The sequence below is a fragment of the Aquarana catesbeiana genome, linkage group LG04, assembly GCF_042186555.1.
Source record: "Aquarana catesbeiana isolate 2022-GZ linkage group LG04, ASM4218655v1, whole genome shotgun sequence".
Lineage (NCBI taxonomy): Eukaryota > Metazoa > Chordata > Amphibia > Anura > Ranidae > Aquarana > Aquarana catesbeiana.
Genome location: NC_133327.1, coordinates 634,625,753 through 634,646,840, shown reverse-complemented (window position 1 = coordinate 634,646,840; position 21,088 = coordinate 634,625,753). Strand labels below are relative to the sequence as shown.

Here is a 21,088-nt window from a genome sequence, read left to right as displayed (position 1 = left end):
GTAAACACCAAATTTCAAAAATAGGCTTAGTCATGAAAGGGATAAAGACTATTAGAACATTATGAATTTTCTCCGTTTCATTCCATCCTATTTTACAGCTTTCAGTCCAGGAGACATATTACATTCTACAGCATCCTATATTACAAGGGAACCATTAAAACCGGAGAGAGGCTCCTGTATTTTAAAAGGATTTAAATTTAATGCATGTTGCATTGTGGGGCTGTCCCTCTCCATGAATTTAATGACTACCTGTGACAAATATCTGCAGAAAAAACTGTTCTGTAATATTAAACCTCCAGAGTCAAGTATAGTCGGTTTTCGAATATAGAACAATTAATAAGTTAAAGAAGCATAGGCTGCTTTAAAAAAAAATCATCAGGAAAAGCCCAGTGAAACAAAAGATCAGCAACCAACTTTCACCTTCCTGTAGCCAGTTCATAGGAAGATAATTGTTTATTGAGATTGAAAGCTCTAATGAGCAGGGCCCTCTTGGAAAAAGTGCTGCTCAAACTGTTGGCACTATATAAATCCTGTATAATAATAATAATAATTGCACTTTAACATTTTTGCAAAAAAAACAAACTTACTGACAGCTTATAGAAATGTAAAGCTAGCCATAGATGGATCTTTTTTTTTTTTATCTGCCAGCGGACTGATCAAATAGGAAAAAAAAAAAAGAGGAACAGATTCCCCTATCCAGACAAGCAAGGAAGATGGAGGATCCCCACTGTGTTATTGTTTTCTGACAGCGGGGATTCCTGCACGGTCAGAATACATTGATCAGCACTGCAGCCAATTGGCTGCATGCGTTGACTGAATGAAAATTTTCCTACAGTTACGTTTAAGAGAAGCTGATCATTAGATTGACTTCTCTCAAGTGGAATGGCTATAGATAGATAGAAATTTGGCCGGTGCAGCAATTCATAGCCAGCTTTAGCATCAAAGCTAAGGAATCAGCATTACAGCCACTCAGTAGGATTTTCACAGGATGTCATCAGTAATGACATACAGTGCCTTGAAAAAGTATTCACCCCCTTGATATTTTTTGTGTTTTGTTGCCTCACAACCTGCAATTAACATGGATTGTTTGCGGATTTGCATCATTTAATTTACAGAAATGCCCACAACTTTGAAGATGTTTTTTTTTTTTCTTATTGTGAAGCAAACAACAAATAGGACAAAATAACGGAAAAAGTCAATGTGCATAACTATTCACCCCCCTAAAGTCAATACTTTGTGAGCCACCTTTTGCGGCTATCACAGCTCCAAGTCACTTTGGATAAGTCTCTATGAGCTTACCACATCTTACCATTAAGATTTTTGCCCATTCCTCCTTGCAAACTGCTCCAGCTCCTTCAAGTTGGATGGTTTGCGCTTGTGAACAGCAATCTTTAAGTCTGACCACAGATTTTCTATCGAATTGAGGTCTGGGCTTTGACTAGGCCATTCCAACACATTTACATGTTTCCCCTAAACCACTCAAGTGTTGCTTTAGCAGTGTGTTTGGGGTCATTGTCCTGCTGGAAGGTGAACCTCGATCCTAGCCTCAAATCACACACAGAGTGGTACAGGTTTTGCTCAAGAATATCCCTGTATTTAGCACCATCTATCTTTCCCTCAACTCTGACCAGTTTCCCAGTCCCAACTGCTGAAAAACATCCCCACAGCATGATGCTGCCACCACCATGTTTCACTGTGGGGATGGTGTTTTTTGGGTGATGTGATGTGTTGGGTTTGCGCCAGACATAGCGTTTTCTTTGATGGCAAAAAAGTTCAATTTTAGTCTCATCAGACCAGAGCACCTTCCTCCATACATTTTGGGAGTCTCCCACATGCCTTTTTGCAAACTCAAAACGTGCCATTTTGTTTTTTGCTGAAAGTAATGGCTTTCTTCTGGCCACTCTACCATAAAGCTCAACTCTATGGAGCATACGACTTATTGTCGTCCTATGTACAGATACTCCAGTATCTGCTGTGGAACTCTGAAGCTTCTCCAGGGTTACATTAGGTCTCTATGCTGCCTCTCTGATTAATGCCCTCGTTGCCCGGTCAATGAGTTTTGGTGTGTGGCCATCTCTTGGCAGGTTTTCTGTTGTGCCATGTTCTTTCCATTTGGTTATGATAGATTTGATGGTGCTCCTAGGGATCATCAAAGATTTGGATTTTTTTTATAGCCTAACCCTGACTTGTACTTCTCAACAACATTGTCCCTTACTTGTTTGGAGAGTTCCTTGGTCTTTATGGCAGTGTTTGGTTAGTGGTGCCTCTTGCTTAGGTGTTGCAGCCTCTGGGGCCTTTCAAAAAGGTGTGTATATGTAATGACAGATCATGTGACACTTAGATTGCACACAGGTGGACATCATTTCACTAATTATGTGACTTCTGAAGGTAATTGGTTGCACCAGAGCTTTTTATGGGCTTCATAACAAAGGGGGTGAATACATACGCACATGCCAATTATCATTTTTTTATTTCTAAAAAATAGTTTTATGTATATATTTTTCTAATTTTACTTCATCAACTTAGACTATTGTGTTATGATCCGTCACATATAATTCAGATTAAAAAAAAACATTGAACTAAAGGCTGTGATGTAACAAAATAGGTAAAAAGCCAAGGGGGTGAGTTTTTGTTTAATTAGAACATACTGTATAAACAATGTTACTGAGATATACTCCAGTGGTTTGGCCATGTTAAACTCAAACCTTTTTACCGACTCATTTTATGCATTACCCATTGCAAATAAAACTACAGCCTCTACCAGGGGGGTTAGTGGAAAAGACCACAATGTCCAGTGACACAACCCAATTTGCTATTATCCTTTACAATAATAAGCTACATTATTATGGCTGTTTATTATGATCACAAAATTCAACTATACAGTATATACTGTATAACAAATATGCACACAGTGGGGTTGGTTTATTAAAAATGGAGAGTGCAAAATCCCATGCAGCTGTGCATGGTAGCCAATCAGCTTCTAACTTCATTTTATTCAGTTAAACTTTGACAAAAAAAAACCTGGAAGCTGATTGGTTTCTATTTAGAGGTGCACCAGATTTTGCACTCTCCGTTTTTAGTAAATCAACCCTTATGTGTGGTCACCTGACCACCTTACGATAAGCTTGTGCGCTTTTTGGACATCCCATTGTAAAACCATAGGCACTAATATGGAATTGACCCTCCACATTTCTTTCCACAAGAGTTTCGGTGTGTCTGTGGTAATTAGTTCCAAATGAGCCAAAAAGGTTTTAGACAAAACAAGAAGACCAATCTCACAATCAGCTGTCCAATTTATCCCAAAGGTGTTTAGCAGGGTTGAAGTCAGCGCTGTGCAGGTCCCTTGAGTTCCTCCATAGCAAACTCAGCAAGCCATGTCTTTATGGAACTGACTTTGAGCACAGGGGAACAGTCATGCTGGAAGAGGGCCTTCCCCAGACTGTTACCAGTGCCACAAGGCTGGGAACACATAATTATCTACAATGTCTTTGTTGTATGCTGTAGCATTACCAGAATTTTTCATGAGAATTATTTTAAAGGGAGAAGGGGGGTTAATATATGCTGTATTTTTATAAAAATATAGCATTTTATAAAAAATTATTTTCCGCTTGTGAGTTTAAAAAAGGACCATTATCTGCACACATGTACCAAACAATTAAACTTAAAAAAGACTATTTTAAAAATGTTGAATGAATAAAATAATTAAATTCTATCTATTTAAAGGGAAAAGAAAACACATTTTGATCAAGCTTCATGCAGTATTCATTTTCCTGTCCTTTACTTCAGACCATATAAATTTACTGTTTTATCCTGGACAAAAATATAATAAATGATTTGGAGGAAATGAATATGTGATGACTTTGTAGTTGGAGTATTATTAATAAATAATTTTCCTTCGTACAAAAATGTGGTCAATACAAATTTGCAGCGTAATGTGCCGTCCTGATAATTATATTATAAGAAGACATAAAAGAAGAGCAAGATAAGAAACAACACTAACCTGGCCGCCTGCAAAACAAGATATACCTGCCGGCGGATATATCTAAAAGGCATGAAAAATATTAGCAACAGGAGGCCGCAGTGTTTAAACGATTAAGCAATTTTCTGAGCCTTAAAAAGATATGTCTTTATATCAAAAGATTTATTTAATTTGCTTCCCAAGAAAGAAGACACTGAAAGCAAAATATTAAAATTTAATGTAACAATAAAACAATTTGCTTGTTATACCCACGAAGGTATTGCAGGTTGAGTTAATGAAAGACTGGAAACCTACTTATTTTTTTATCAAACTGGCAATAGATTATTTTTATAGTTGAGAAGCAGTGAAAAAATTTATAGCTGCAGTGAGCACTGGTTATCTGGGAAATTTTAATTTATTCTAGATAAATGCGATAAAAGGTGTTATTGAAAATCTGAGAGCAGTTATACACTTTCGTTACTGGAAAACCCTATTTCCTTGGTATCAAGGGTCTTGGATTTTCCCCTTATCTGCTCTTCTCAATTGGTTATGATGTCAAATTTCTTAGAAAGATGGGAACATTATGTGACAATTTTGCAAATGAAATAAAATTGCTCTTTTAGTTATGCTTAAAAATATCTAAATGTAGTGTGCATCTTGTCAGTTATATAGGACTGGCCCATTTATCTCACCTATGCTACTCTTCCAGGAAACGTGGCATCCAACCAAAGAAACTCACTGCTTTCTTTGTTCAAACAGCAGGGAGGCACAAACAAAATGGCGCTGCCTCCTCCATGTTTCTCACTGGTGCACCATACACTGATCCAGCAGAAGTGCTAAACTGCAGCACTCCATTTATCCTCATCATCAGCCTCAACACCACTGATAGGCAGCCCTACCAAAGCAAGGATGAGAACAGATGAGCAGATGAGCAGAATCTCCTTAAGGTGAGCCCAGCCATTGAGTCAACACATTAAAGTGTGATGCTGGATTCTATTGCTACTTTCCCAACACTTAACCAGCCTGTGCTGGATTCAACCTCAAAAGAAATGTCAATTTCATTGAAAAGTTCCTTGTATGCTGATATTGTTTACCTTATGCAAAGGTTTACTACAGAGGTGCAATCTATTGGTGAAAAGGTAGATCATACAAAAACTAAAATATGGAATTTGCTACCACCATTAATGATCTAGTGGACACACATAAGGACAATGAAGATCGCTCATGGCTTAAAGCTAAATTAGCGGACAGATCCTGCCACAACAATGTTAAAGTTTGTGGCTTTCCCAAAACAGTACAACTACCAGATCTGCATAGATATGCACCGGACATGACTTCCTCTCTGCTGCCAAATTTTAACTCTATGGAATTAACCATAGATCATATTCATCATCACCTACCCATACCTCTACATCTCCCTGACACTGCACCTAGAGATATCTTAATAAGAACTCTTTTTATTAAGTAAATAAACAATTGTTTGCTAATTTGAGCTCTCTGGGCACCCTGCCCGTCCCCTATGCCGTTCTACAACTTTACACTGACCTATTGCAACACAGGGCAATGCATGCTGAAACTGAGATGGCAGCTCAACACGGTCACAAAAGCATTTCATAATTGTAATCTACAGATGGGGCATACCAAAAGGCTCTTAATCAACTGCAATGACACCTTACACAGAATTGCCACTCTAGTTCTAACTCTCTTGCACTCTTGGGGCATCATTCCTGATCCCCCCACCTCAAACAAATCATGCCACGTCCCAGGAAATATAACCCTGGCCTGGCAACAAGCCTACCAGAAGGGCAAGCCAAAAACCTTGGTGACCTTCATTCGTATGCTTTTATACCATACCACTTGGAAGACTCTTACATTATACCCACTATGAGCCTTCTACTCCTGGATATCGGTAAACATTTGCTCAGCCTACTACGCATGCTTACATTATCGACATAGAACTTAAATTTCTGTCTCTCGGTATGAAAGGCCTCAATCACCTGGTTCCATGTGAAAGACAGCACAGGACCATAAATGTGATGTTCTGGGGGACATTTACTAAAACTGGTGCACACAGAATCTGGTGCAGCTGTGCATAGTAACCATTTAGCTTCCAGATGGTAAAAGCTTAATTGAACAAACTGAAATTAGAAGCTGATTCTGGCTACACCAGATTCTGTGTGCAACAGTTTTAGTAAAGCTCCCCCTCTGCATTTTCAAGAAACACATATTCACCAAAACGCCTCTCCTTCCTGCCTTCAGTTACAGTGAGATTTGTTTTATTAGGAAATGTAATTTGTTTTTATTTGTTAATAATCAAAACCTGTGCACGCCCCATGTGTTGAGCTGTGTTGCTTAACTTTCTGTCTGGTCCACACATGGTTTGCAGTCTATTTGTAGGAGTGTATTCTGAAGATACCATATATGAATATCATAAGACTGCACACAAGTGGAGATAAATATATAGTGATTCCCTTGTTGAACTCTCTTCCTGAAAATGTTAGTTGCCTGACTGTCTTGGTGTTTCTCAATGCTTTTTTAGTCATAAACCCAGAACATTTTGGCTTTCACGATGTTCACAACATTTTTGTCCAAGTTCAATGACTCAGAAACTATTAAAACTGAAGAGAACCAGACGACCAGTATTTTAAGAAGAAATTCAGTTATGCTAGTATGGTTATTTTTCTCTTCATAGATTTCCTTTCAGATACAATTAAGCACAAGATAAAGAACAACATATTATACAACATATACAATGTATTACACCATAGCATTGAAGCAGTTATAAGTACATTAATGAAGAAAGTAAAACATGAAATCTTACATTGTTCCCATCGGTGTTACTGTTGACACTACAGAGACACTTGTATGGTGAAACAGTTGTATCACAAGCGCTAGCATGTCCATGGCAATCACACCTGCAATGAAAAATGAAAGGGTTATCTGTTAGGGTAACGATATTTACTATAGATGTACATGGTAAGTGTGACAGACCTAGCCAGGACAGAGGCTGTTGGAGAGGACTGAATGGAAGGCTCTTGCCTTTTGATTATGGGCCCTGAATTTTCAAAGGAACAATACTCTTTGTGAGGTGAATTAGAAATCCAGTCTGAACTGTACTAGTTGGACTCAGTCGTGTATATATGTATATAGTGTATATTGTCTCATTCTGTTGTGGACTCTTTGCTGTGATCATTTGGGATGTGTGTCCCTGTAGAGGGAGGGGGGATTCCTCCAGCAGCCCCCCTGCTGATAAGAGTGTTTACTGAGGAGAAGTTTGAACACACCTGACCTGTGTGTCCATTGTCTTTGGACAGTTTAACCCGCCCTCTTTTCCAAGGGTGGGGGGGGGAGTCTCTGAGTTATTTTATCTGTTGTGTCCATGTGTGATAATAAAATAGTCCATGTAAGCAACTAAGCAAGTCTCGTCTTGTTTTATGCTTGGGAGCGGTTGGAATATCTGATATCTGTATCCAGACTACAAGGAAGTGGTATACTGACGGAAGCACTCAAGCGGAGTGTGGGACGTTCCGTGACATTGGTGGCAGCAGTGGGATTGGAACCCACGCCCCCGAAGAGACTGGAGCCTCAATCCAGAAAAAGTACTGGTCGGATGCAGTTTTTGGGAGAAAAACAGCACAAGGAGCAGACAGCTGAATTATGCAGGCTGGTCTGGGCAGAGATGATGCTGGATGAGAGCTACAGAGCCCTCCGGTGGCATGTATCCCAAGCATGCCCTTGGATAGCAGATGACAGCCCAAGGGAAGGCTTAAGCTACGGCGGCTTGGGACTGTTGTATGTGAAGCTGACAGGGGACCCTAACTTTGGGAGTGATTTGGAGTGGCAGGTGGACAAGATCATGGATTTCAGAGAAGGGCTACTGAACATTTCGGAAGTGCACTGGGCACAGGAAGATTGCCTACAAACAGCTGCTAGACGTTGCTCAGTGCCAGGGCTGGGCTCCCTTTGCCTGGGACTATCAGGAAATACCAATTGACAACCCTGAAATCCTGGCTGAAGAGTCGGCAATGTGGCAGAGTAATAGTGTGCCTTGCCAACCTGCCCCCACAGCTATGGAGGCAGAGGTCTTATGGCGGATGCAGCAAGTGCTGACTGACCTTGATGATCCTGTTTCTGCATGGGATGATCTTGGATGGAGGAATGTGCCTGTCCAGCAGCATGCCAGAGAATCGGCAGTGGAAAATCTGGAGATTGCCGTCCCCAAACCTGAAGTGCTGACAACAGGGCAGAGCTCTGCTAACCTCTGCCCAGCACTGATAGCATCTCCTAGGTTCCATGGACAGGAGATGGTGAACCTCTATCCCTAGACATCAGTTGCAGAGACATGGGATTTGATAGACTTTTCTGCTGAGGAAGAACAACCTGATGAGCCTCCAGCAGAAGAGCTGCTATCAGGGCCAAAGTTCACTGTGCTCTGCCCAGCACCAACAGTGGCTTCGGCTTTCTCGAGAGAAGAGGTAGTCGGCCTTTCTCCCACAACACTGACAGGGACATGTGATTTTCTGCCAGCAGCATCTATGGAGTTACAACAAACTTCTCCAGCTGAAGATCTGGTATCTGAACAGAGGGTCCAAGACCTCACACTTTTAGCAATTCCAGAGACTGGGGATTTAATAGACGGTTCTGTAGAAGAGGAACCACCTAGCAAACCCCCAGCAGAAGTGCTGGCAACCAGACAGAGGATCCAAGACCTCTGCCCCACACCTGCAGCAATTGTGGAGGCCCAAGGTGAGGAGGTGGCAGTCTGTCGCGAGCTGTAGATCAGGATCCAAGGAGAGAATGCAGTCATCACCTCACAACTGCAGCTTGATCTGGTGTCGGTGGATGGGGCTTCAGTCCCCACCTGTATACCTCAGGGATGCTGGGCAGTCGGCCCAGATCCCCAACAGCATGATGGAGTGAGCCCAGTCCCCCTGTCTTCTCTCCAGCGGCAGAAAGGACTCCAGGGAGAAGGGCCAGTCCGGGCCTCTCCCCAGCGGCGGTTATGTTCTCTGAGAGAGGCAGAGGTTGGCTGGGTGAGTAATACTCTGTTTGGAACAATTTGTTTGGGGTACTGTGTGAGTACAGGCAGTAGAGGACTGGAACTATGGACTAATGTCGGAGTCAACCCATCTGGGGTCTCCTCCTGTGTTAGTCTCCTGCTGAAAGGGGAGAAATGTGACAGACCTAGCCGGGACAGAGGCTGTTGGAGAGGACTGAATGCAAGGCTCTTGCCTTTTGATTATGGGCCCTGGATTTTCAAGGGAACAATACTCTTTGTGAGATGAATTAGAAATCCAGTCTGAACTGTACTAGTCGGACTCAGTCATGTATATATGTATATATTGTATATTGTCTCATTCTTTTGTGGACTCTTTGCTGTGATCATTTGGGATGTGTGTCCCTGTAGAGGGAGGGGGGATTCCTCCAGCAGTCCCCCTGCTGATAAGAGTGTTTACTGAGGAGAAGTTTGAACACACCTGACCTGTGTGTCCATTGTCTTTGGACAGTTTAATCCGCCCTCTTTTCCAAGGGTGGGGGGGGAAGAGTCTCTGAGTTATTTTATCTGTTGTATCCATGTGTGATAATAAAATAGTCCATGTTAGCAACTAAGCAAGTCTCGTCTTGTTTTATGCTTGGGAGCGGTTGGAATATCTGATATCTGTATCCAGACTACAAGGAAGTGGTATACTGACGGAAGCATTCAAGCAGAGTGTGGGACGTTCCGTGACATTAAGAAAGAGAAAACCTTTCTTGATTCCTAGGAATTGTTTCTGGGGGCAGTTCACAGGTGGCTAGGAGATGTTCTGTCGCCTCCTCACCAGTCACCAACTGTTTTGACCCTGAAATGTCTCCGTCACTGCACCACAATGCCATATATTTCATGCAGTTGTAAGGTTGTTGCAGTGCAGCCCAATTCAATAAATGTGATGTGAAGTATAATTTTTGCTGTAGCCACAAATCATCATGGCTGCCTATTTTTACCATCTGGGATTCAGGGATTAAAATGTACCTGTAGATAACTTTACTACATAACTACCCACCGTTCAAGATATTAACCACTTCAGCCCTCACACTTGTACATTACTATAAATTTGAGCAATTCTTATATTTCTGCTATGGACCTGTTTATTTGGTAATAATCTTGTCATGACTTAGGATAACAAAGTAATATGATATATATATATATATATATATACAGTGCTGACAGTAAGCACATGTATTAGTGAAGGAAATAGTTTGTTCGACTAGCTTGGTTAATGTGGCTGTAAACCCCATTATTGAAATCTGACCTAAGCACATATATCTGTAGTGTTTACTTATCTCTCGTCAAAGCTTTAAGTGTCATTTCTCTCTGGTGCTCCATTCCTCTGTTATCAGCAGAGTCACTTCTGACAAGCCCTCCGACACATGAGCTAACAGTAGCTGAAGCATTTGTGTCGGGAAGGGAGCTTAGAGGGAGATTAGCACTGAGCTTGTCTATTCAGACTACAGTTCTGCATGTTCTTTCGTTCCTCTTCCTATGCCTGGGGGGGTGACTTTCCTCCAATCAGCTCTCACACAGTGTAAGCCCAGACTCCCCACCCACTGCTGAAACAGGAAGAGGGATTTCTAACATGATCTGCACTTTCCAAAGAGTGTAGCAGGGAAAAGACAGGAGATATACAACTAAAACTTATGTAGGAGGATTTGTTTCATCTCTATGTATCATCTGAGGCTGTTCACTTCACTGGGTATAGGAGAGGGTTTACAACCACTTTAAGTTAAATGAAACCTAGAGTTAGGCCTTAACTAACATTATATGCAAATTGAAGCTCATCTCTTTCAAATGCAGATAAATAAAACAGAGCAGATACATAAAATAACAATGTTACTTGTGTCTTCAGCATTTCTTGTTTTAATGTTTCTATTGTAGTCCTGATAAGGGAGAACTGTTTTTTTTTTCTTGGGTCATCCTGTTTTTGAATTAAAAAGATCATCATTTAGTTCTAAAACTAATGGTCTGATATCATTATTACTTTCTTCTTCTTAGGTTTTTATTTCTGTCCCTGTACCCCAATGTCATAGTCAGGGACAAGAAGTTGAAGGGAAACAGGCAACAAATTAAAATATGGGAAAGTTTCTAAATGCATGAAAAATATGTATTGCTGGGTTCTAGTCTTTCCCTGCTTTATCCAAAAATTAAAAAAACTGTTTTGCTTTGGCTGGAGTTTTTCTAAAAACAAACTTTAACAAGGTTTCAGCATTTTTCTGTTTTCTGTCTTACCTTCCGCTAATGGTGATTTCACCTATTCCGTAATACCGATGTCGTAAGCTGCCAGTAGCCTTCTCAGTCTCTCTTGTATAATATTGACCAATCAGCTGGATCCTCACTTGGCATGCTTTCACAAATTCTTGAAGTTCAGTGGTGCTGTGAAAGTCTTTGTAGCCAGGTCGTTGGTTTGGTTCTGGGGTGAGGAGACTCAGGGTCAGGTTTCCATGTGAATAAGGGGTATCCCTATATAGTGCAGAAAAGAAAAATAGATTTGGAATTATGAAAATGCTAAAGAAGCTATGATGATTAGTGGAAAAACATCCTTTAAATTACAGAACAAGTCAACTGGGAAGTCAAAACTGTTAATAGGTAATTGTGGACATGTTCTCCAATACCAGGACCATCTTTGTAAAAACAAGGAGTTAAATCAATATAAAATAGCACCCCTGCCCCTCTCCCCCTCTTAGTTTTTTGCTCTCACACAAAATGTTCTAGTATTTATAAGGTCCACAGGTTGTTGCTATCAGTAACCATAGTATCTTTGTGTATGTTAACACACTCTGAGAGGAATATTGGAAATATTTTATATTGGTTAAAATTTAAGGGGTTAGCTGTAACTTGGGTGGTCAATGACATCACCCAGGAGACCCTGCCCCTGTGTTTATAACAGATGTTATCTACCGGACTTGACCCATCATTGGCTAGGAGGGTGACAGGACCAGGCATGTGGGGAATCAGGGTTTTTTCTTTCAGAGGGTCGGAGGGATTCGGGAACATGATATATGTGGATCTACATCGTTGGACAATGCGAATGACAGTGGATTTACATCACTGGATTTCTTTTTACTGTGTACCCCGTACTCATTCACATGGAGGGGTTGTATCTGGATGACTACTAACTGTTAAAGGAGCTTTCCAGATTCTGATAAGCCCCCCACCCCTGGGCCAGCTTTGTTGTTTAGAGGCCCTTGCCCTTACCCCCCATTTTGAGGGCATGTGGCCTGTTATAAAAATATATACTAAATGAAGCCTGGGTTACACTAAAATAAGATACAAATTGTGAAACTAAGCTGCTTGCAATAAAGGTAAATATGCAACACCCTTCTTGTCAACTATAAATAAAAATTGCAATGGTTCAGGAGGGGGACCATACCCTGCCAGGCTGCATGCTCGGATAAGGGTCTGGTGTGTGTTTTTGAGTCCCTTTTTAAGTTTTCTGGCCCCTTGTCATTCAAACAGTATCTTCCTAGCAAGCGTGCCAGATATAGGGTCAAGATGTATAAGCTCTGTGAGAGGGCAACAGGCTATACATACAATTTTTTGTGGTTTACAAGGGAAGAGATAGTTACGTACTGTAGAGCCAGAGAACTGCCCAGACTACATAGGGAGCACTGGTAAGATTGTGTGGAATTTGGTGTCACCCTTATTCGGAAAGGGGTACCACTTGTATGTGGACAATTATTACACAAGCGTGACACTTTTTAGTCACTTGTTTGATCATGGACTTGGTGCATGTGGCAATATGCGATTTAATCGCTGGGGCTTACCCCAGCGGCTTGTAGATTTCCTTCTTAGGCTGGGGGAGAGAGCTTGCTTGAGATGTAATAATTTGCTCGCTGTGAAGTGGAGGGATAATAATAATGTTTTCGTTCTGTCCTCCCTTCATGCAGACACGATGGTCCAAATTCCTACAGGGACTGGTGTTGTGGAGAAACGCTTCTGTGTCCACGAATATAACCTTAATATGGGAGGGGTGGACCTCAACGACCAGTTGTTGGCGCCGTACCCAATTCCCCCTAAGGCCAGATGCTGGTATGAAAAAGTGTCTGTATATTTATTCCAATTGGCTCTACTGAATGCTTATGTGCTATACAAAGCTTTAGGACGAACTGGATCCTTCCTTAAATTCCAGGAAGAGATCATCACAGCCCTTCTGTTTCCAGGCGTGGCCCAACTTCCCAATCCAAATGGAGTGAGCCGGCTGCATGAGAGGCATTTTCCGCATTTCCTCCCTGGCACCCCTACTCAAAGAAATCCCGAAAGAAGATGTTGTGTCTGTAGAAAGCGCGGATATAGGCGTGACACCCGCTTTTATTGTCCCTCCTGTCCTGACCAACCTGGTCTTTGCATTGGTGACTGTTTCGAACGCTACCACACACTAGTGGAGTATTAGCGTAAGGTACAGCATTGCACAGTCCTAGGCACACTTGCACAGGGTCTCGAAAGATGAGATGGCCATCACATTTTGAGAGACCCTAATCTGGAACGTTTACAGTTTACAGTTTATATAAAAGTGCAAAAAAAAAACCACACAAAAACACAAAAAAATAAAAAAGCCAAAATAGTTGTGGTTTTATTTTTCTTCTCTCTCCATTGTTCTCTCTCTTATGTTCACTCTCTATAGTTCGCTCTCTATTGTTCGCTCTCTATTGTTCTATATCTATTGTTCTCTCTATTATTACTGTATTTTAGAACTGTAATGTTTTATTTTTACTATGGTTTATTGTATTTGCTTTGTAGGTATGGTACGTCTTACTGTTATACTGTAATGTTACTTTGTTTTATTGTTAACCATCATTTGCTTAGCAGGTACGCCATTCAGCTGCAGCATGGGTTTATGTATTCTGACAGCAACAGCGTTTGCTCCAACGATACGTAAAGCTATGACTCCAATGCTGTAGGAGGTGATTTCACCACCACAGTTAAAAAAAAAGAGCGGGGGTGGAGGAGCGATTTGCTCCTAACATTAGGGGCGGATTGCCCCCCTGCTTCGGCATATATTTTTAATTTTTTTATTTACTCCCTCCTCTCTAGATATATTTTTTAGGCACAGATTGCGTTATAAAATCAAGTTGTTTTATTGAGATAATGTTTTATCATTCCCATTGTTTGCTTTTCAGGTACGACATTCAGCTGCAGCACTGATTTATTTATCTTGACAGCAACAGTGTTTGTTCTCACAAAACGAAAATCAGCGACTCCAGGGCCGTAGGAGGTGATTTCACCACCACAGTTAAAAAAAAAAAAATGGTGCATGTATGCCCATCATTAGAATGGATGAAGGGCGGTATTCTAATGGTGGGCATAACCACCTATCAATCTCTTTTTTTCATTCAGCCCACAGGCTGCATGAAAAAAAAGAACATTACAATATATGCCCAACAAGGATCGGCAACATACTGGTTGCTGGACTTTGAGTAGTTATACCAGAATGATGCCTGTAGGTTTAGGTATCATCTTGGTATCATACTTTTTAGCCAGTGGTTGGCTTTCATGTAAAAGCAATCCTAGTGGCTAATTAGCCTCTAGACTGCTTTTACAAGCAGTGGGAGGGAATTCCCCCCTCCCACCGTCTTCCATGTTTTTCTCTGGCTCTCCTGTCCCAACAGGGAACCCAAGAATATAGCCGGTGGTTCTGCCAACTGACCATAGAGCTGATCGGAGACCAGAACAGCTCCAATCATCTCTATGGCCTAAGAAACTGGAAGCTACGATCATTTCATGACTTAGGTTTCGCCCAATATAAACAGCGCCATTGGGAAATTGGGAAAGCATTTTATTGCACCGATCTTGGTGTGGTCAGATGCTTTGAGGGCAGAGGAAAGATCCAGGATCTAATAGACCCCAATTTTTTTCAAAAAAGAGTACCTGTCACTAACTATTGCTATCATAGGATATATTTACATTCCCTGAGATAACAATAAAAATTATTTAAAAAAAAAGAAAATGAAAGGAACAGTTTAAAAATAAAACAAATAAGCAAAAGGCGAACGCAATTGTCAGTCTGGTGTCATATGTAAACAGCAATTGCACCATGCATGTGAGGTATCACAGTGAAGGTCAGATCAAGGGCAGTAATTTTAGCAGTAGACCTCCTCTGTAAATTTAAAGTGGTAACCTGTAAAGGATTTTAAAGGCTTTTAGAAATGTATGTAGTTTGTCGCCGCTGCACGTTTGTGCGCAATTTTAAAGCATGTCGTGTTTGGTATCCATGTACTCGGCATAAGATCATATTTTTTTATTGCATCAAACATTTGGGCAATATAGTGTGTTTTAGTGCATTCAAATTAAAAAGGTGTTTTTTTCCCAAAAAATTGCGTTTGAAAAATCGCTGCGCAAATACTGTGTGAAAAAAAAGTTGCAAAACCCACCATTTTAATCTGTAGGGCCTTTGCTTTTTTTTTAATAAACCTTTTTATTGGTGTTAAAAACACATACATGTGATTGACAAGAACAGACAGACAGCAGAAAGGTGGCCCACGCACGGGTCATATACGGTTATGTCAGAATTAAATCTAATTTAGCAAGTTTGTGTCGCCATTGAGTAGAGAAGGTGCGGAACCCTTGGTCAAATGTCATGAATGTTATTATCAGAGGTATTATCATTTCTGCTCCCACATGAATCTAAATGCCCGGTAGAAATCTAAATGAAAAAAAAAAAAACATATAGAAACAAAAGAGAAGATCCCTCTTCCTAGACCTCCATATTGAGGGGAGACTTTATCTGATGAGGGGTGTATTTAAAGAAGAACTACTCCACATTCACCCGTAGAGATTTAAATTATGCTGTGGATGGCTCTGCTAACCATTTAGACCATACTTTCTGGTATTTTTTAGGACAGCCTCTGTTGATGTATGTGTCTTTGTAGAGGGGTAGGTTCTTATTCACTAGCTGTTTTCAGAAAATGCTTGTGGGTGGGGTTTCTTCCAGTGAAGTGTGATGACTTTTCTGCCATAGAACAGTAGCAAACTCACCGTGGTGTGCCCCGCTACAGTGGGGATTAACTGTTCAACCAGTCCCAACAGGCATACTGACATGGAAGGCTGTAGCGGGATACTACTGACCAAACGGATGTATGATAACACTTCCTCCCAAAACCCTTCTATAGCTGGGCAGGTCCAGAAGATGTGGGTAAAGTCTCTCGGGGCTCTCCCACACCTCCAGCACTCCAGGGAGAGGTGGGGGTTCATTTTGTGTAGCCTGTACGGGGTGTAGAAGGCCCTGTGGATTATTTTAAACTGTATTAAACGGTGTCTAAAAGAAACTAAGGACCCGAATGGAAAGTCCCAGATATCATCCTAGTCATCACCATCAAGTTCCAGGATGTCCTGAAGTCAATGGGCCCTGAATTTTTCCATAGCTGGTAAGGAAACTCTAAGGAGATGAGAATATATCTGGGAAGTTGTTTTTTTTTTACAATCAAGTCTAATGACATCTTCCAGTGAGGCCTTTATAAGCTGGGGGTTAGAGTGGGGGAATTGGCAGCTGAAGGTATGGGAAAGTTGTAAATATCTAAAGAAGTGTGACCCTGGTGCATTAAATTTTGAGCGGAGGAGAGATAGTGAAATCAGGGAATCGCCTTCAACCAGTTGGGAAAGCGTTTTCACATTGAATTTGGTCCAGGCATAAGGCTCTGGTATCGTGTAGAATTGGGCCAGATTGGGGTTGCACCACAGCGGGGCGTTCGGGGAGTGTGCGTCTTTCAGATAGTGTTCAAGTTTTAGACCAGCTCCCCATGCCCGTAAGGTAGTTAGCATGGATGGGGTTAGTTTATAGGGAGCATGGGGGCCACGGAAAAGTAAAAATTTTAGGGCCTCCAGAGATTTCACCACTGCTGCCTCTAGTAGCACCGTGGAGTTGGTAGCCTCTGGGTTCAGCCACCACGCCGCCATGACCAATTGTGTGGCTAAAAAATACTTGTATAGGTCTGGCAATGCCAGTCCCCCCTGGGAGGTTGGGTGCACCAAAGTGGTCCACCTATACCTTGGGGATATATGATGTTTGGGGGTTCAAAATAATTTTCTAGCAAAAAAAAAATATTTTTTCATGTAAACAAAAAGTGCCAGAAAGGGCTTTGTATTCAAGTGGTTAAAAGAGTGGGTGATGTGTGACATACGCTTCTAATGTTGTGCATAAAATGCCAGGACAGTTCAAAACCCCCCCAAATGACCCCTTTTTGGAAAATAGACACCCCAAGCTATTTGCTGATTGGCATGTTGAGTCCATGGAATATTTTATATTTTGCCACAAGTTTCGAGAAAATTACAAACTTTTCTTTTTTTTTTGCACAAAGTTGTCACTAAATGATATATTGCTCAAACATGCCATGGGCATATGTGGAATTACACCCCAAAATACATTCTGCTGCTTCTCCTGAGTACGGGGATACCACATGTGTGAGGCTTTTTGGGAGCCTAGCCGTGTACAGGACCCCAAAAACCAATCACCGCCTTCAGGCTTTCTAAGGGAGTAAAATTGTGATTTTACTCCTCACTACCTATCACAGTTACGGAGGCCCTGAAATGTCCAGATAGCACAACCCCCCCCCCCCCAAATGACCCCATTTTGGAAAGTAGACACCCCAAGGTATTTGCTAAGATGATGGTGAGTATTTTGCAGCTCTCATTTGTTTTTGAAAATGAAGAAAGAAAAGAAAAATGTATTTTTTTTCTTTTATCAATTTTCAAAACTTTGTGACAAAAAACAAGATCTGCAAAATACTCAACATGCCTATCAGCAAATAGCTTAGGGTGTCTACTTTCCAAAAAGGGGTCATTTGTGGGGGTTTTGTGCTATCTGGGCATTTCATGGCCTCCGAAACTGATAGGTAGTGAGGAGTGAAATATAAAATTTATGCCCTTAGAAATCCTGAATATTTTGGGGTGTAATTCCACATATAACCATGCCATGTCTGAACAAAATATCATTTAGTGACAACTTTGTGTAAAAAAAAAAAAAAAAAATATGTTACTTTTTTTGAAACTTGTGGCAAAATATAAAATATTCCATGGACTCAACATTCAAAAATAAAAAGACCATCCTGCACATCTCTCTCCTTTGTCAATCCACTCATAGGGGGATTAGTTGCTGCTGAGCTGTATAGTGGATGGAAGCTTTTTTTCACTGATGAACTTTTTATATTTGAACCCATGGACTGAGTTTGTTTGATTTTCAGATTTTCACGCTATTAATATCATTGTATTTCACATGTACACATTTTTTGTTTCTTCTTTTTATTTGAGTTTTTATGTTTTGCACTTATATATTTTTACCACTCACGGAGTCATTTACTTGCTCTCAGTAGATTGTGGTTTTTACCACTACCCACATGTATTCACATCTATGTGTGTATTTTCATATAATTAGCGCACTTTATTTATTTTTTATTTTTCATGGACTCAACATGCCTCTCAGCAAATAGCTTGAAGTGTCTTCTTTCCAAAATGGGGTCATTTGGGGTGGGTTGTGGTATCTTGACATTTCAAACTGTGATAGGTAGTGAGGAGTGAAATCTAAAATTTACGCCCTTAGGAATCCTGAAGGTGGTGCTTGGTTTTCGGGGTCCTGTATGAGGCTAGGCTCCCAAAAAGTCTCACACATAAGGTATCCCCATACTCAGGAGAAGCAGCAGAATGTATTTTGGTGTGTAATTCCACATATAATCATGGCACGTGTGAGAAATATATCGTTTAGTGACAACTTTGTGTAATTTATTTATTTTATTTTATTTTTTGCCATTTTTCAATCACTTGTGACAAAAAAATTAAATATTCAATGGGCTCAACAAGCCTCTCAGAAATTTCCTTAGGGTGTTCTGGCAATACAATATTTTAGTTTGTAACCAGAACAGAAATACAGGGAACAACTTACACATCAAACAACTTAAACCCTGTCTTTATGGAGCTGGCTTTTTTTGTACAGGGGCACAGTCTAGCTGGAACAGTAAAACACCATCCCCAAACTGTCTTTTTGTCTTTAGCATTAACAGTACCCTTTACTGTAAATACCTGAACTCAATCATATTAACAGGTGTTCACATACTGGCAATATAGATGGTCAGATGTCCACAACTTACTGTACTTTTGATTGTAGCAGTGTTGTACCCTTCATTTTAAAGGTTGTTATATTGCTGAATAGCTTATAGGCTGAAAAATATTTTGTCCTAGGGTCACTATTCTTTTGAGCCACAACTGCTGCTGACTCAGAGAATATAGGTAACATTACCCAGTTTTCCAGTTTTAAGCATTTCAACTTACCTGGGGAGCTGGAGACAATTGACAGAATCAGGATATTGTAAAAAGCCATTGTTCTCCATGCTGAAGTCCTGACAATCCCTTGCAAGATATTGCCAATCTTCCCAGAATGAGCTGCTATGCTTCTTCCTCTGTATTATTAATGCTTTAGGCAATGGGCTATAAAACCACAAAGTAATGTAAAATATCTAAAAATAAAAGCAAAAAGTCAAAAGCAAGTTAGAAAAATAAAATATACCAAAGAGTTGATGTTCCATACTATTCCATACTACTACTTTGCTATTCTGTTTTAATATCCAGTTTTACTAGAGCGTCATCTCTCTCTACAATTTCAGTAAATCAATAAAAGTCTGCTACATTGTAGCATTACACATAGCCATTGGTTTTAGAATGGATTTCGATTTTTTTAGTCACATGCTGGCTAGGGATAAACAGTACAAGTTTTCATTTCCACAAAAGTTTGACAAAAATCAGGATAATTCAGGAAAATTTTTGCCATTTTAGTGAAATGCAATAAAGTGAATCGGGAAAGCAAAACTAAAGCCTCGTACACACAATCGGATTTTCCACAGACAAAACCTTGTACTTTTGTCCGAAGGGCGTTGGCCAGGAACATGTCCTGTATACAAATGGCAAGGAATTGTCGGCCAACAAACACGTACTACGTGGTTTTTCAGCTCTTTAGAGCCACCCTTTGGGCTCCTTCTGCTAATTTCGTGTTAGTAGAAGTTTGGTGTTGATTCGCGCTTTTCATTTCGCGCTTTTCAGTTCGCGCTTTTCAGTTTGTTTCTGAGCGGCCGTTCGCCAACCAGACATGTTGTGGAATCGGAGGAGATAACGTGTTATTTATGATTGGCATTGGAGTTATTGCTTTGACCCAAGTCCAGTCCAGGTACAGGAGGAGGAGGATTTCTTGGACCAAAAATTGGTTGCTTTATTAATCGTGATTATGTCACATGCCTTTGCTGCGGGAGCTCCAGGAGAATAATCCAGATGATTTTCGGAATTATCTCCAGATGACGGACCCCTGCTTTCACCAACTCTTGGCATTGTTGATCCCCTATATTAAGAAGCAGGACACATGCTTGAGGCTTTTATTTTATTTTTTGGTTGAATAATGATTTGATTTGGTATATTTTCTATATTTTTGGATGCATAGAATGCACTTTTTGGTTAAGTTCTATTGGCAGATAGCATGTCTAATTTTATTTGTTTTCTTTTTTTAATGCACAATAAAAAAAAGTGTGGAGAATAATACTTGGCTATGTGTTTTACTTCAAATGACAGTTTGGGAGTAGGCAGTTACATTTTAAAAAATACTGTATAATGTAATAATGTAAAATTAACAAGGGAAACCAACATAGTTGTATCTTTGATCTTAAAAACTACGGGATAATGGTGTTGTGGTAACTTGCACCAAAAAAAAATATATCACTAGAAAAAAAAAAACCTTTGAAAATTTGTTTGCAATAACTTCATCAGTATCACCAACAAGCAGCTTCATTATTATCCCATTAAAGAAGAAGAGAATGTGCATTGCATTTCAAGATTGCATATTTTGCTGCATCACAAATGTTAATTCTCCATTACAAACGCTAGTTTACAAGATCGACTGCCTCTGGCTTGTCCTTGCTTCTGAGCATGCGTGTTTGTACTTTGGACTTTTGTCTGACAGACTTGTGTACACATGCTCGGAAAATCTGATGACAGACATTTGTCCGCGGAAAATTTTAAAGCCTGCCATCCAACATTTGTCTACGGAAAATCCGACAATAATTGTCCGATGGAACATACCAACGGTCGGATTTTCCACCAGCAACCTGTCATCATACAATTCCCGTTGG

General features: G+C 40.4%; 1 protein-coding gene across 1 annotated transcript in view; it reads right to left on the bottom strand.

Annotated features, from left to right (window-relative positions):
• USH2A (usherin) overlaps nt 1-21,088 on the bottom strand; it is a 1,400,924-nt gene that overhangs the window by 1,241,407 nt on the left and 138,429 nt on the right. Inside the window, exons 7-9 of the mRNA XM_073628975.1 lie at nt 19,248-19,432; nt 11,223-11,453; nt 6,780-6,873 (exon numbers count right to left, since the gene is read on the bottom strand). Of these exons, the coding sequence (XP_073485076.1) occupies nt 6,780-6,873; nt 11,223-11,453; nt 19,248-19,432 (510 nt within the window). The remainder of the gene's footprint in view (nt 1-6,779; nt 6,874-11,222; nt 11,454-19,247; nt 19,433-21,088) is intronic.